At 45.5% G+C, this 16,248-nt stretch overlaps 1 protein-coding gene across 1 annotated transcript in view; it reads left to right on the top strand.

Moving 5' to 3' along the window:
- GFAP (glial fibrillary acidic protein) overlaps window positions 1-8,101 on the top strand; it is an 88,294-nt gene extending 80,193 nt beyond the window's left edge. The window contains exon 9 of the mRNA XM_063132872.1: window positions 7,670-8,101. Coding sequence (XP_062988942.1) covers window positions 7,670-7,711 — 42 coding nt within the window. The 3' untranslated portion in view covers window positions 7,712-8,101. The remainder of the gene's footprint in view (window positions 1-7,669) is intronic.
- Window positions 8,102-16,248: the final 8,147 nt, after the last annotated feature.

The raw sequence follows: 16,248 nt of genomic DNA, 5'->3' as shown, positions 1-16,248 counted from the left end.
AACGCTTTCCCACCTTTCCCTCTGATCTCTTGGGTCGTCTCAAAGATTGTGGCCGATCAGACGTCCTGCATTCTAGTGACCCCATGGTGGATGTTTTCTTTCCTTGCTTTTTGATAGAGGCCTTCGTTACTCATCTCTGCATGTTTATCTTGCAGTGATTTCGGCATTCCATCCTCCTTTTGAGGGATTCACATTTTTTTCTCACCCTCTCTCGAAAAGATTTCTCAAGGGTGTTCATAACTTGGAACCATCAGTCAGACCTGTTGTCCCGGCATGGAGCCTTTCAGTTGTTTTAAAGGCCTTAACCACTTCTCCTTTCGAGCCAATGGCAACTTTGGACCTCAGGTTGTTATCCTGGAAGACAGCCTTTTAAATTGCAATCACGTCTGTATGCCGGTCTAGCGAACTCTGTGCTCTCCGGGTGGACACACCGTACCTTTCTTTCTACAAGGACAAGGTCCTTCTTAAGCCGGACCTTACTTTCTTGCCTAAGATCATTTCGGATTTCCACCTGAACCAAGCAATCTGTTGGGAATGTACTCGGGGAGGCCTCCTCGGATGAGGACGAGGAGAGCACTTCTGCAGGAGAGGGAATGTCGGCTCCCACAGTCGAGCCAGGGATGGGCTCGCAGAGGGAGGAAGAACAGAGGAGGTGCCAGAGGCACAGGTTGACCAGGACCTAGCCTTACCTGAAGTTCCTGGGGAGGTGGAGGTGGAGCCGCCCAGTACTCAGGAACGCCGACGGCACAAGCGAGAGGTACAGTTGCAGTCAGTCAGAAGGAGTGTGCGCGTGCACAATCGGCAGGAGAGGAATGCGTTGCTTAAATAGCAGGCTAATGTGATAAGGCACAGCTGGGGGAGAGGGCGGAGATCAGCTGCCTGAAGTAGAAAAGGAGGAAGCAGGACGCCTTGCACTTCCTGGCAGACACCTGGAATAATTCCTAGCAGCCAGCCTGTTCCATGCTCGGACCCTGCTTCACCGGACCTTGCTTCTCTCATGTGGATCCAGCTCTCGACCTTGGTCTGATTGACAACGCTTCTCTGTCTTGCTCTTGCGCTTTGACTCTGGACTGATTGACAACGCTTCTCTGTCTTGCTCCTGCGCTTTGACTCTGGACTGCACTGACAACGCTTCTCCGTCTCGCTCCTGCCGTGGACTTTGGACTGTAGAGGGCATTGTAGTAATCTAATTTGGAAGTTACCAGAGCATGGATGACTGAAGCTAGGTTATCCCTGTCCAGATAGGGGCGTAACTGGGCAACCAAACGGAGTTGGTAGAAGGCACTCCGTGCGACTGAGGCCACCTGAGCCTCAAGTGACAGAGATGCTGGGCGTCAGCTGACCAAGTGCTCCACCCTCTTTCTCCAGGTACATCTGCAGCCTGCCAGAGGCTGGGAAGGTGGGGTGTGTTTGGCTGGTGGGGGGGAAAGAAGAACAGAGACTGCTGGGGCTTGCCTCTGCAGTCTCTCCCCTCACCTGCTGGGCGTCAGCTGACCAAGTGCTCCACCCTCTTTCTCCAGGTACATCTGCAGCCTGCCAGAGGCAGTGCCTCGGCGAGTGCCTCGGCGATGCGCAGAGTGCGGCGCCGAGTGCGCACTTGGCGTCACACATAGGATCTACCATACTGCTGTACCTGCTGCAGATCTCCAACCAGCCAACCAGCAGCAAATTGTAAAAAACGTTTTAATTACTTTTTAATATGTGCCTGGGGAGCTCTGGGGGGATACGAGGATGCCCACATAACTGTGGTCACGGGTAGGGGGAGGTATGGTGCTAGGGGAGGAACAGGCCAGATGAGGAGAAGAGGGGATAGATTCCTTACTGCTATTCCCTCTTCTGGTTCCTACCCCAACCAGATAGTTCCTGGCGGCCATATCAGCTTGCTCTCGGGTCTGGTGGTGCTGCTGCTGAATGCCAGGTCAGTCCAGAATAAAATCTCCCTCATCCATGATTTGATTGTGGATGAGGGGGCTGACCTGGCATGCATCACTGAGACCTGGATGGGTGAACTGGGGGGGGGGGTTGCTCTCACCCAGCTCTGCCCTCCTGGGTACTCGGTGCAGCACCAGCACAGACTTGAGGGCCGGGGAGGGGGTGTTGCCATGGTCTATAGGAATACAATCTCCCTCTCTAGGCTTCCTGTTCAGTCGAGTGCTGGTCTGGAGTGTTTGTACTGTGTGTTGGGTACTCGAGACAGATTAGGGATTCTGCTGGTGTACCGTCCACCCCGCTGCCCAACAGTCTCCCTGCCTGAGCTGACGGAGGTTGTCTCAGACCTGGTGTTGAGGACCTCCAGGATGATGGTTCTGGGGGATCTCAACTTCCATGCTGAGGCTGCTGTATCCGGAGCGGCTCAGGACTTCATGGCTGCCATGACAACCATGGGGCTGTCTCAACATGTCATCGGCCCAACACATGCAAAGGGACACACACTTGATCTGGTTTTCTCGACTGGGCAGGAGGATGGTGATCTGGAAGTGGGGGAACTAACATCTACCCCCTTGTCATGGTCAGATCACTTCCTACTGAGGTTTAGACTTTCGGCGGCCTTTCCCTTCTGCAAAGGTGGGGGGCCTATTAAAATGGTCTGCCCCCGGAGGCTAATGGACTCCGATGGATTCCAGAGGGCTCTGGGGGATTTTCCTGCTGATATGGCCCGTGCTCCTGTCAAAGCCCAGGTCGCTCTGTGGAATGCAGAGATGACTCGGGCGGTTGACACGATCGCGCCCAAGCGTTCTCTCCCTCTGAGCAGAGCCTGGTCAGCTCCTTGGTATACTCCTGAGCTGAGGGCAATGAAACAAGAGGGGAGACGGCTAGAACGCAGGTGGAGGAAAACTCGTGCTGGGTCTGATCGAACACGGGTTAGAGCTCACTATCGAGCCTACTCTGTGGCGGTGAGGGTGGCAAAGAGGCAGTTCTTTTCCACCAGCATTGCATCTTCTCAGTGTCGTCCGGCGGAGCTTTTCCGAGTGGTTCGTGGCCTGTTACACTCTGGGCCAGGGCGTGAGATAGTTGAACCCTCGGTAGCACGCTGTGACGAGTTTGCACGGCACTTTGAAGATAAAGTCGCTCAGATTCGTCATGAATTGGACACCACACTTAATGCAGCACCACTAGTAGAGGCGTTCAGAGCGCCGTCCGGCTCAGTTTTATTGGATGAGTTTCAGTTATTGAGGCCCGAGGATGTGGACAAGGTGCTTGGCCAAGTCCAGTCGACCACCTGTGTGCTTGACCCTTGCCCCTCATGGCTCATTACATCAAATAAGGAGGGGATCGCCGGCTGGGTCCAGGAGGTTGTAAATGCCTCCTTGAGAGAGGGAGTAGTGCTGGCCTCTTTAAAAGAGGTGGTAATTAGACCACTCCTGAAGAAGCCTAATCTGGAAGATGTTAACAACTACAGGCCGGTGGCTAATATCCCTTTCCTGGGCAAGGTGCTTGAGCGGGTGGTTGCAGGACAACTCCAGGCACTCTTGAATGAAACGGATTATCTAGATCCATTTCAATCGGGTTTCAGGCCTGGTTTTGGAACGGAAACTGTCTTGGTCGCCCTGTGGGATGACCTCTGTCGGGAGAGAGACATGGGGAGTGCAACCCTGTTGGTTCTCCTGGACCTCTCAGTGGCCTTCGATACCATCGACCATGGTATCCTTCTGGATAGGTTGTCTGAGCTGGGAGTTGGAGGTACTGCATTGCAGTGGTTCCGCTCCTACTTGGATGGCCGATTCCAGAAGGTGGTGCTAGGGGATTATTGCTCTGTGCCGTGGCTCCTAAGCCATGGGGTTCCGCAGGGCTCTATTTTATCCCCTATGCTGTTTAACATATACATGAAGCTGCTGGGGGAGGTTATCTGGAGATGTGGGCTGAGGTGTCATCAATATGCGGATGATACCCAGCTCTACCTTTCCTTTTCATCAAACCCAGGTGAGGCAGTGACTGTTCTGAACCAGTGCCTGGGCACGGTAATGGACTGGATGAGGGCTAACAAATTGAGACTCAATCCAGACAAGACGGAGGTACTGTTAGCGGGTGGTTCATTTGTCCAGTGAGGTGATGTTTGCCCTGTCCTGGATGGGGTTGCACTCTCCCTAAAGGATCGGGTCCGTAGTTTGGGGGTGCTCTTCGATCCAGAACTGTCACTTGAGGCACAGGTGAACTCAGTGGCAAAGAGCACCTTTTATCAGCTTAGGCTGATATACCAACTGTGCCCTTATCTGGACAGTGATAGCCTAGCTACAGTTATCCATGCTCTGATAACCTCTCGTTTGGATTACTGCAAAAATGCGTTATACGTGGGGCTGCCTTTGAAAACGGTCCAGAAGCTTCAGCTGGTACAAAACAGGGCAGCCCATTTACTAACAGAGACTGGCTGGCAAGATCACATTACGCCAGTCCTTTTACAACTTCATTGGCTGCCAGTCCAGGTCCGGGCCCGATTCAAAGTGCTGGTCTTGACATTTAAAGCCCTAAACGGTTTGGGGCCAGGTTATTTGAAGGAACGCCTCCTCCCATATGTACCTACCCGGACCTTAAGATCATCTACAGGGGCCCTTCTCTGTGAGCCCCTGCCAAAGGAAGTGAGGCAGGTGGCTACTAGGAGGAGGGCTTTCTCCGCTGTGGCACCCCGGTTGTGGAATGAGCTCCCCAGAGAGGTCCGCCTGGCGCCTACACTGTACTCCTTTCGTCGCCAGCTGAAGACCTTTTTATTCACTCAGTATTTTAACACTTAATTTTAACTTAAATTTAAATTATACTGTTTTAACTCTGTATTTTAACCTTATATCAATTTTGCTGCGTGGTTTTATCCTGGTTGTGCTTTTTATATTGTATTTTGTATTTGTGTTTTTAACTTGTTGGTTGTTCTATGATGGTTTTAATTTTTGTGAACTGACCAGAGAGCTTCGGCTATTGGGCGGTATAAAAATGTAATAAATAAATAAATAAATAAATAAATGGTTCAAGGAGAACCCCCAAGCTATGAACCTGCTCCTTCAGGGGGAGTGCAACCCCATCCAGAACCGGTTGAACCCCCCCCCCAATCCGGTCAGAAGAACCACCCACCAGTAGCATCTCAGTCTTGTCTGGATTGAATTTCAGTTTATTAGCCCTCTATCAGTCCATTGTCGCAGCCAGGCACCGGTTCAGCACATCCACAGCCTCACCTGATGAAGATGAAAAGGAGAAGTAGAGCTGCTTGACATCAGCGTACTGATGACAACGCACTCCAAAACTCCAGATGACCGCACCCAACCATTTCATGTACATGTTAAACAGCATGGGGGACAAGACTGACCCCTCTGGAACCCCATACTGGAGAATCCATGGGGCCAAGCAATGTTCCCCAAGCACCACCTGGAGCTGGCCTGCCAAGTAGGAGCGGAACCATTGCAATGCAGTGCCTCCCATTCCCAACTCAGCCAGATGTTCCAGAAGGATACCATGATTGATGATATCGAAAGCCACTGACTGGAGGAGGGCTAACGTTGTCCCTATCTTCAAAGAGGGCAAAAAGGAGGAACCTGGGAACTACAGACCAGTCAGTCTAAAATCCATCCCTGGGAAAGACATACTTTAGGCCTCATCTAGAGTACTGCATCCAGTTCTGGGCTCCATAATTCAAGAAGGATGCAGACAAGCTGAAGTGTGTTCAGAGGAGGGCAACCAGGATGATCAGGGGTTTGGAAACAAAACCCTATGAAGAGAGACCTAAAAAACTGGGCATGTTTAGCCTGGAGAAGAGAAGATTGAAGGGAGACATGATAGCACTCTTCAAATACTTAAAAGGTTGTCACACAGAGGAGGGCCAGAATGTCTTCTCGATCATCCCAGAGTGCAGGACACAGAATAACAGGCTCAAGTTACAGGAAGTCAGATTCCAGCTGGACATCAGGAAAAACTTCCTGACTGTTAGAGCAGTACAACAATGGAACCAGTTACCTAGGGAGGTTGTGGGCTCTCCCACACTAGAGGCCTTCAAGAGGCAGCTGGACAACCATCTGTCAGGTATCCTTAGGATTTCCCCCTCCTCCTCCTCCCTCCCAATCCCCTTGCCTTTTGTGTCATGTCTTTTAGATTGTAAGCCTGTGGGCAGGGACTGTCAAGAAATACTTTTGTAAGCCGCTGCGAGAGCCTTTTTTGGCTGAATGGCGGCATAAAAATCCTTAAATAAATAAATAAATAAATAAATTCCTACATTGAGCAGGGGGTTGGACTCGATGGCTTTATAGGCCTCTTCCATCTCCACTATTCCATGATTGTATGATTCTGTGAAAATGAGGGAAAGATTCTTGTCTAGCATTGTGATAATGGGCATCCGTTCTGGCCTTTCTTTGTATTGCTACTGACCATGGTCTTGTTTACAAAGCTAATTAAGCAGAGGTATAATGACAATTTTTTAGATTAGTTTCTCAGAATAAACCAGAAGTAGAAATAAGCTAAGAAGTGCTAATGAGAAGTGACTGCAACAACCCTTTAGTCCATTTAGTTCCATGGCTAATGTTTGCAGGGTGATAGCATTTTATACTCTTTCTGAATGCTAGTTTGTTGTACTAGATTTTTCTGCACCTATCAAATGCTTCATTTGTTCAGTGGTAGCAGTATGCTGAATCTGTGGGTATGCATATGAGAAAAGTGATGGGGAAAGAGCCTTAAACGTTAGGAAAGGTGAGACTATGGTCATCCAGTGAAGGATTTGCAGTCAGAAAAGTTATTTGAGGGATGGGGAGACTGTATCCCACATAGTACAGCAAAAGCTTCAAAATACAGGTGGCTACGGATTGGTGACAGCATCATCTGTTGTGAATGATTCTGATGTGCTGTCTGTCTGCATTAAATCAGTCATGTAGATTGGCTCCAGGAGAGTACCTGTCATTGCTAAAACTTTTATTTTGCACGAGACTTAAATCTGTTCCTTGCTAGTACATTTTCCAGTTCTGTCTTACAGGTTTATTTACATCTGGGAAAACAAACCATGTCCTCTAGCTAAATGTATACAATAAAATATAAATTACAAGACTAAAAATTATCTTCAAAACTTAATTTTCACTTCAGTCTCACAAGCATTTGCCCAAAAATCTGGTGAAAATTGACTACCAATTTCTAGGCCTGTGCTGTCATCTGTGGAGTCCAAGGAGTCCACGAGGAAAAGGCAACCTTTGGGGCCTATGGGCTCATCTGGAAGTTTGAGAAATTGTTGTGGGTACAGACATGAAATGGCTCTATGAGCAGATGTCACTAGTTACAAAGGACAAGGAACTTCAGTGGCATTCATGAGAAATTAAGAAAGCAACAGCTAGAAGTTTCCACCTCACTTTGAAGCCAACCTAGCTGCCAATAAGAAACATTTTAAAATAACAATTGGAAGGATTAGGATGTCTTGGTGGGCACCAAAGAAGGTGCCGGGGGCACACTGGTGCCTGTGGGAACCACATTGCCTACCTCTGGTGTAGACTGTACTTTAATTTTTAAGACAAGCAATAGTAACTTAAAATATTCAGAAAGGAGCATATAAATTGTTAAAATGAATAGAAAATGAATTAGGGACTTACCCTAAAAGGCAACCTAGAATCATTTAAAATAAAACAAATAAATAACTAAATAAATAAACTCATTCTGTGGCAGCTAAAAACTAGGTTAAATAACTTTCCAATTCTTTTCCTCACTCTGCCTACAGGTGATCAAGGAGTCCACCCAGGAGCACAAGGAAGTGGCATAAAGCAGGCGGCTGTGCAGTAAAAACCACATGAATGGAGCATGGAAACTTGTAGCTATAGAATGCTAGATGCGCTTCACTTCTTTCTGATGCTTCACTGCCATGGTCCAAAAGCAGCTGCAGATATTGCAGCAATCACAATGAATATGCCAGTGCTGGAGAAGCAGCAAGGGCTGGGAAACATCTGCAAATCTAACTATTAATGTGAGAAAATAACCAGCTGCAAATCAGGCCTCAGTTTGGAGTCGATTCCCATTTCTCATCTTATGTGCTTTAATCACTCTGCCCTTTATAGTGTCCAAACAGGCACAGTCTTTAGACTGGGCCGTAGCTGATTTTGATATCATCTTTGCCATAATATCAAAACCTGATCTCTCTCAATAAACCTACTAATGAATAGGATCCATTGTTTTATTGCTGATAATGGGAAGATAGTGTGTGTGTGTGTGTGTGCATGCATGTGTTGTGTGTGTGAGAGAGAGTGAACCAGGCTTCCTGAAAATGTACCCCTTATAGCTATTATTATCCCCTGGTGACCAGTCCAGATCAGGATTGCGAGATACATAGTATGAGAAGAGGACTGGTTATCTGAGTTCACTCATTGGGTTTAAAGTTGACCCTTTTTTCTTTCAGGATATCTGTGGCTTTAAGAAATGTATGGCAAACAGAAATTCACCAAGTGAACTGTCCCAAGATGAGTTAGTAGTGAAAATGGTCCCTGTTAAATTTTCAGCAATTAAACTAATTTTTCAGCTATTAAAAGAGCCTCTGCCATGAAAAAATAACTCCTCCCAGGGCTAATAGTATTTGGGGATGGGGGATTTTCACCAAGATCATGGGGGAGATAAAAGCATTTTTTTAAATGTAGTGTCTCCCACCCAGAGCAGCTATTTAAAACTGTGTTCATTAATTGCTTACACAAAATTGATGTCCTGTTTAATTTGGTCCTCACAATGAATTTTGTTTATGTATGCAGTTTGACTGATTGCCATATTTGGAATTGGAAAAGAATTCTAACCCCAGTCAAATATGGCTAGGACTCAGGCCTTCTCTTGTAGCATGTCCCCACCCCCACCCCACCCCCTTTTTGTGGGCCATTGTGGCAGGCCTGATGGCTAGCTGGTTGTGTCTTTTGTCAGTGTTTTGGATTAGCTATCTCTGTTTTGTGGGTGGGTGTGCATGTCTGCATATACCATCTTTCCTCCAATGAGCTAAAAGCGGTATGCATGGTTTTATTCTTTTATTCTCACAACAACCTTAGACATTAGGCTGAGATATACTGATAAGCACAAGGTGAGCTTCATGGCTGACTGGGGGGTTTGAATGTGGGTCTCCCCAGTGCCAGTCCAACACTCTCATAATGCCATGCTGTTGTTGTTTTATACCTGTTGAATACCTTTCCAAATTGATAGTTAAGTAAATGGGCAAGGCAGTTGTACTCTTGTGAGTGCTGGCCAAGTGCTACGTGTCTCCCAAGATGTCTAGACCAATGGTGTGCAATAGAAAATGAAGAAGGTTGGTGGGGATGAGATTGAAGAACAGAGTAGCAAAAGAGAGAGAGAGAGAAATAGTGAAGACGAGGGCATTCAAGAAGGATAGTGATAGCAACACATGATTTGTGGGCAACAGAAATTATGAAGTCTCTCTTGGTGGAACTTTCCATAAAGACATTTTGCTACCATCTATAGTACTAACTCTATTGAATGTAGTAGTTACATGACTAGATGGACTGTAAAATAGAATAAAATAGAGATGCACAAAGGAATAAAAGGGTCATCTAGTTCAATTCCTTCTTCTAACTCTCATACTATGTCAGGATTTATCCATCCCCCCGCAGACGAACCTGAAATAGCCTCATTAACTCAGTAGGCCTGTTTGCATGATTATAGCATTCACATTGGCTCATTTCCCCCTGCTGCACATGCTGGGGGAATTAGTATAATTCCCCTGAACAGTATGGCTTGGTCATCATGTGAACCTGACCAGGTTGGCTTATTGCCATGGTTAACAAGTTACCCCAGAACTCTACAAGCCACCTTAGCTGTGTTCGTACTGTCGAGGATAATTATGCTAATCCTCCTAGCACATGACAGGTATTTGCAGGGTGTTTAACAAGTCATGATAGCTTATTAACCACCTTGCAATTGTGCAAGCCACATCTATAATTCTTTGGACGGGCAAAGCAGTGGATACCTTTGCTTATTCATTGCACAATCTGTAAACCTGAGACTGAAGCCCAGCAAGCTTTCGGCCTCACATTTGCAAGGAAAATCAGACCTATATAGGCATAAGATGTAGACAAGAGATGGACTCTGAACTGGGATTCATTAAAGTGATAGGAGATAAGGAATTCTGCGATCAACAAAATCTTATCTTCCATTTCATAATCCGCAGCCTTTGTTTCAACAGAAGTAATTTACAATTTCAAAAATGAGTACAAGCTTTGTGAAACGTATGTGTAGAGCAGAATTTGAGTAAGTCCCTGTTGAAATATTCAGGAAACCTTGATTCAAATTCCACCACAGCCAATAACTTTTGACCTTTAACATATTTCTGGAACAAACCTTAATACTCTTGTCTGGGTCATTGTCACTACAGAAACAATCAGATGTGTGTTAATTTGTTGTCCCTCTCATTCCTAGTAGGTACAGAGCCAAGGATTCCAAAGGTATTCCACTAAGGGCAAATATTAACATGACATCAAAACTTTTTGTTCGTTATACTCTTGTACCTTATGTACTCTGCACCTAATACCAATACATCAATACACCAAAAGACAGGAGATGGGATATAGATTCAGAAAGAAGTCTGAAATGAACATTGCTTTCATAAAACACTTGTTGGTACTAAAATGTTGATTTTGTTAATCTAGCAGTTAGAGTACCCATTTTGTGAGATGTAGCTGGCAACTGATAGAAAACATGATTGTACTCTTTTCGTCCCAGAGATACTGACACATTATAATACAGGTATAAAAGGAACTCACTTAGATAAACTATGTGCTTATAATTTATCGAAAATACTACTTTAGCACAATCTCCTTTTACCTGATTCTGGAAAAGCAATGGTTCAGCAGCGCTAATGGGCATTAGTGTAAGAAGCAGCCAACAAGTATGATCCATGTGTTCTAATCCTCCACACATTTGCAAGGGAAGGAGGAAAGAGTGGGCACAGAGCTGTTCAGTGTGATATTCATCCTTTCCTAGCACAAGACAGTTGCATACAGTTGATATATAAATGTGATCACTACAAATAAAAATAGCCATTCTAAAACCAGTACCACAGTCACTGTTAGAGGACTAATAATGTTAACTCAGTTTTTTTCTTGTGTAATTCTTGTTTGTGTCTAAACATTCTACAACTTATATGTTGTTCTTTGTATGTTAGCTTCTCAAACTGCTTCTATATTTCCACACGTTGGGTCAATTTTTAATACTATCCATTTTTAAAAGAAGCCTGTATTAAAAATACTTTGCAAATATTAAAAGTATTATGAAGGGCAGCAGTGACATTATTTAAAATTGAACTCTTGATTAGTGTAATTTTCTTCTGAAATGATTTCAGAAAGTAGTGTTGCCATCCCCCAACCCCCACTGCCATTTTTCCTTGCTTGCTTTGTCTGTCTATTTGTTTGCTGAATTCAATGAATTCTCAGGGTGGCTTACATAAAAATACATAAAACAAAACACATAAACAATAACACATATAAGAGCAGATTGAATAATATGATAGTAGTTAAAGCAAGTTAAAGGGCCTGGGTAATCTTGCATTAGAATGACACTAATGTAGTTGACACTCTAAGGAAAGCATTTCAAAGTCAGGGTTCCACCACTGAAAAGGCCCCTTTTCTAGTACCACTGGGGGCACTGGGGGGGTCTGGACATTAATGAGGAGAAATGAGCAGATATGAAATATGTCATGCCCAACTGCATGTGCAACAGTTAGAAATTAGGTGCTTTGGTTTGAGCAGAGAATATATTTGAAAAAAGAGTGAACACAGCAGCCTTGGTTTTTGGTTTGCAGAGATGTGATAGGGATTGGGGAATAGATGGAGGTGTCTAATATTTGCTCAACCTATACTTGTAAATACAAGCAAACAAAGACACTATAAATCTCTAGTTTCTTTCCTTACTCTGTGAAGGATGCCCTGAACTTCCGGTGCCTTGTAGAAAGAGCAATGTGAAACAACACTAAAAGTGTACCTACATAGAAACATCTTTCACAACTCCCAGAAGGTTGAAAAAAGATGGCTGACTCTAGTGTGCTGGGGGGGGAAAGAAGTCTTGTCAATAGAATGAGTAGGGGTTCACCATCATTTTCCTCTGTTCACCAGGCCTTTTATGGGCTCTCTGGATCACTGCTCCTGGAGTGCTCTATCAGCTGCCTCCCCCTCTGTGCCTAGCAACCTTTAACGGCTGCTAAGAGTGTGAGCACATGTAAAGCTGCCTCTCACCTGTTTCCAATACCAGACAATGAGGGAAATTTCAATAAATCTGCAAGGCTGATAACAAGGAATAGAATAATAGAAGTGGCAGCTACTATACAGACAGTAGAGGAGAAACTCCTTGCTCTTACATGCCCCAAACTTGATGGGGACAAGCACAACCAACCTGCATACAACTGCCATTATGTCTTGGTGTGAAACCTCTACATATTTTGCATATATGGTGCCACCTTTTATTGAATCAGACAATTTGTCCATCTAGAATGATAGAATCATAGAGTAGTAGAGTTGGAAGGGGCCTGGAAGGCCCTCGAATCCAACCCCCTGCTCAATGCAGGAATCCACCTTAAAGCATACCTGACAGATGGCTGTCCAGCTGCCTCTTGAATGCCTCTAGTGCAGGAGAGCCCACAACCTACCTAGGTAACTGGTTCCATTGTCATACTGCACTAACAATCAGAAAGTTTTTCCTGTTGTCCAGCCAAAATTGGGCTTCCTGTAACTTGAGCCCATTCTTCCGTGTCCTGCACTCTGAGATGATCGAGAAGAGATCCTGGCCCTCCTCTGTGTGACAACCTTTCTAGTATTTGAAGAGTCGCTCCTCATTGGGCTTTGTTTCCAGACCCCTGATCATCCTGGTTGCCCTCCTCTGAACACGCTCCAGCTTGTCTGCATCCTTCTTGAAGTGTGGTGCCCAGAACTGGATGCAATACTCAAGATGAGGCCTAACCAGTGCCAAACAGAGGAGAACCAATACCTCACACAATTTGGAAGCTATACTTCTATTAATGCAGCCCAAAATAGCATTTGCTTTTTTTTGGAGCCACATCACACCGTTGGCTCATATTCAGCTTGTGATCTACAACAATTCCAAGATCCTTCTCGTTTGTAGTATTGCTGAGCCAAGTATCCCGCATCTTGCAACTGTGCATTTGGTTTCTTTTTTCTAGGTGTACAACTTGGCATTTATCCGTATTAAATTTTATTCTGTTGTTTTCAGCCCAGCACTCCAGCCTATCAAGTTCACTTTGAAGTTTATTTCTGTCTTCCAGAGTATTAGCTATCCCACCCAATTTTGTGTCATCTGAAAATTTGATAAGCATTCCCTACATCTCCTCGTCCAAATCATTAATAAAAATGTTGAAGCGCACTGGGCCCAGGACTGAGCCCTGCCCACTCGTAACTCCCCCCAGTTTGAGAAGGTACCATTGATAAGCACTCTCCTGTAGCCAACTATGGATCCACTTAAGAGTTGTTCCATCTAGCCCACTTTTAGCCTAGTTTGTTAATCAGAATATCATGGGGCACTTTGTCAAAAGCTTTGCTGAAATCAAGATATATTGTGGCTAGGGCTGTGCACTGCCTCAGATTTCTCATTCTCTCACTGTGGGATTGGTGAGACAGAGTGTGGGTTTGGAGCTCTGTGGTGGGTGGTAGATTTTGGTGGAGTTTTGCTTGGTCTTCCTTTCCCAGTTCTCTCTCTCTCTCTCTCTCTTGCATTTCTTTCCTTCTTCTCTTTAGGTTATATTAAGTTAAACTTTAGTTTGTTTCTGTTGTTTTGTATGTGTTGTTTTGTATGTGTTTGTTCCCTCCCCCTTGTTCCAGCCAGGCAGCCTCTCTTCCCTTGTCAGTGTGTTGATTCTTTCTTTCTGTTCTTCTTTCCAAAAAAACAAAACACATGTAAAATAATTGTATCCTTCTCTCTCTCTCTCTCTCTCTCTCTCTGTGTTGGTGTTGGTGGGCTGCCTGTGTTACTGAAGCAGGCTATGTACACAAGCACACACAATTGTGAGGGCAAAGCAGCACACAATAACAAGACTGCATTATAAAGTCTTTTATAACTGCCAGTATTAAATCATAATAAGATAATTAGTAATAATAATAATAATAATAATAATAATAATAATAATAATAATAATAGAAAGAGTCTGAAGGAAGTGCCTCCCAGTGAGGCAGGGATTGTCTATCTTGGCTCATGGTGCAAGAGTCTCCCGGCGCATCTTGAGCCAAGATGGCGGTGGGTTACTGGGAAGCACTTTGGCTGAAAGAAAGGCTTTCAATGTAAGATCTCCCTTATGTAGTCTGCAGAGCACAAGTAGAGCAGGGAGACATTAACACTCACACACACAAACAGGAACAAACTGAATTTTAACTTAATATAATCTAAAGAGAAGAAGAAAAGAAATGCAAGTGAGAGAACTGGGAAAGGAAGACCAAAGTCACCTTGACGACACCTTAGTAGAGCCGTCTTATGTGGAAAAACTAGACTCGCCCACTGGACTCTCCCTCGAAGCTGAGGAAAAGTCTTTTGAGATGCTCTCCTCCCCAAGTTCTGTAGTATAGGGACTACATTCACAGAATATGGCAAGTGTTTGTGTGTTGCATCTCTTCAGGGTATTTTCGTCAGCAAATTTTAAAATCGCACAAATGCCCTATCAGACACCCTTGCACATGGTGGCCTACATGTACACCCTGTCTTTTAGATGGCCTCCATCCTGCGTGAGAGGCCATCCCTCAGCCTTGTCACCACTCCCGCACATCTGGCAGGAAGTGCCTGCATCTGCCCCAAGCAAGATGGACTGGTGCTGCCTTGTTAGATGCAGGCGGGGCTGCTGGTGCTGAAGTGCCCTGGCATTTTACCACTGCTCAGACATGCCTTACAATGGCAACAGACAGCAAAGTGGAGATCCGCTCCCACCTCAAAGTGGTCCCACATCATGCTGGTCTGTCACTTCTGGGGTGACACAGTTGGCCTGCCTACACTCTCAGGTGTCACCACAGGAGCAGAGGTAAGAGTGGAAGAGGGGTTGGATAGTGGAGAGAGAGGCTCTGCCTGCTGCTCCTCCTCACTCACATCCTGGAGGATCTCCTCCGCCTGAGCCTCAACCATGCTGAGGACCTCCAGGATGTCTGGCGTAAGGACCCTCAGTGGGCTCCCCTCAACCACTTGAGAAGGAGGTAGTAATAGTCCTCCTCCTACTTCCAGGGCACTGATGTTGATGCTTCCACCTGCTTCTGCCAATGGGACACTTTGCCTGCCCTCAAAAAGTGACCTGTGCGTACAGTAGTGGCAGAATCAGGCACCTCTGCCTGCTGCTGCTGCCCCAGCCAAGAAGGGCGCCTGATAAGTTTCACTGCAGCTGAGACAGCCTGCCTGCCTACTAGTAGTGCTGGTCCCACCACTCCCATCTCGCCCCCTGCCACGCACAGCCTCAATGCGTCTGCTGCTGCGTTTCATATCCTCTTTTGTATCTCGTCATTCTAATATAGCTCTTGCAGCTTTAAATGTTGTGATAAAGAGGGAATATCACCAGGTGCTGCATGCATATAAATAACACCTGCTGAAATCCCCCTTTCAATACAACTGTTAAACATACAGGAGCCCTGTCCTCCTTTTCATGTGGTCACGCTAAATTAGGAGTTCTTTGACCATTTGTTTATCAATCTCAAACTGCAGTCCTGCCCCTTCAGCTTGTACTTCACTTTTTCCGGGGGGTCATAGACCCACTTTTCCGAGAAGACTGAGCCAAAGTAGGAATTGAGCACTTCAGCCTTTTCTTTGTCATCTGTTATCAATTTGCCATCCTCATTAAGCAGTTGAATCACCATTTCTTTCATCTGTCTGTTACTATTCACACATCTGAAGAAAGCCTTTTTATTACTTTATTAGCATCCCTCGCTAGTTCATTCTCAGCTTTCGCCTTATGGACGCCATTTCAGCACTTCTGTGCTACTTGACTGCACTCTTTTGTAGCCTGGCCTTCCTTCCATTTCCTATATGTATCCTTTTTTTTTCAGATCATCTCTAAGCTTTTTGTGGAGCCACATTGAAGACCATGAGCTTTATAATCTGCCTTCATTCCTACATTGTTGTGTACACTATTTTGGGGTGCTATTGGAGCTGTTCTCTGTGTTATTGTGCATAGGCCTTCATCCATTGTTGCCTTGAAGTTTACGTCTCCCACCCCCATAGGAATCAGTTTATGCTGTGGCCGAACACATTCTTCCCGGCCCTTTTGAGGTGCAACCCCTCCCTTGCCAGCAGTCTATCTTCCAAGTAGTTGAGCCCCAGTTTAGTTTACTTAGACTGTCAGAA

This window comes from Elgaria multicarinata, chromosome 1 (genome assembly GCF_023053635.1).
Source record: "Elgaria multicarinata webbii isolate HBS135686 ecotype San Diego chromosome 1, rElgMul1.1.pri, whole genome shotgun sequence".
Lineage (NCBI taxonomy): Eukaryota > Metazoa > Chordata > Lepidosauria > Squamata > Anguidae > Elgaria > Elgaria multicarinata.
The sequence above is the reverse complement of the archived record's forward strand: the minus strand, read 5'-3'. Positions and strand labels throughout refer to the sequence as shown.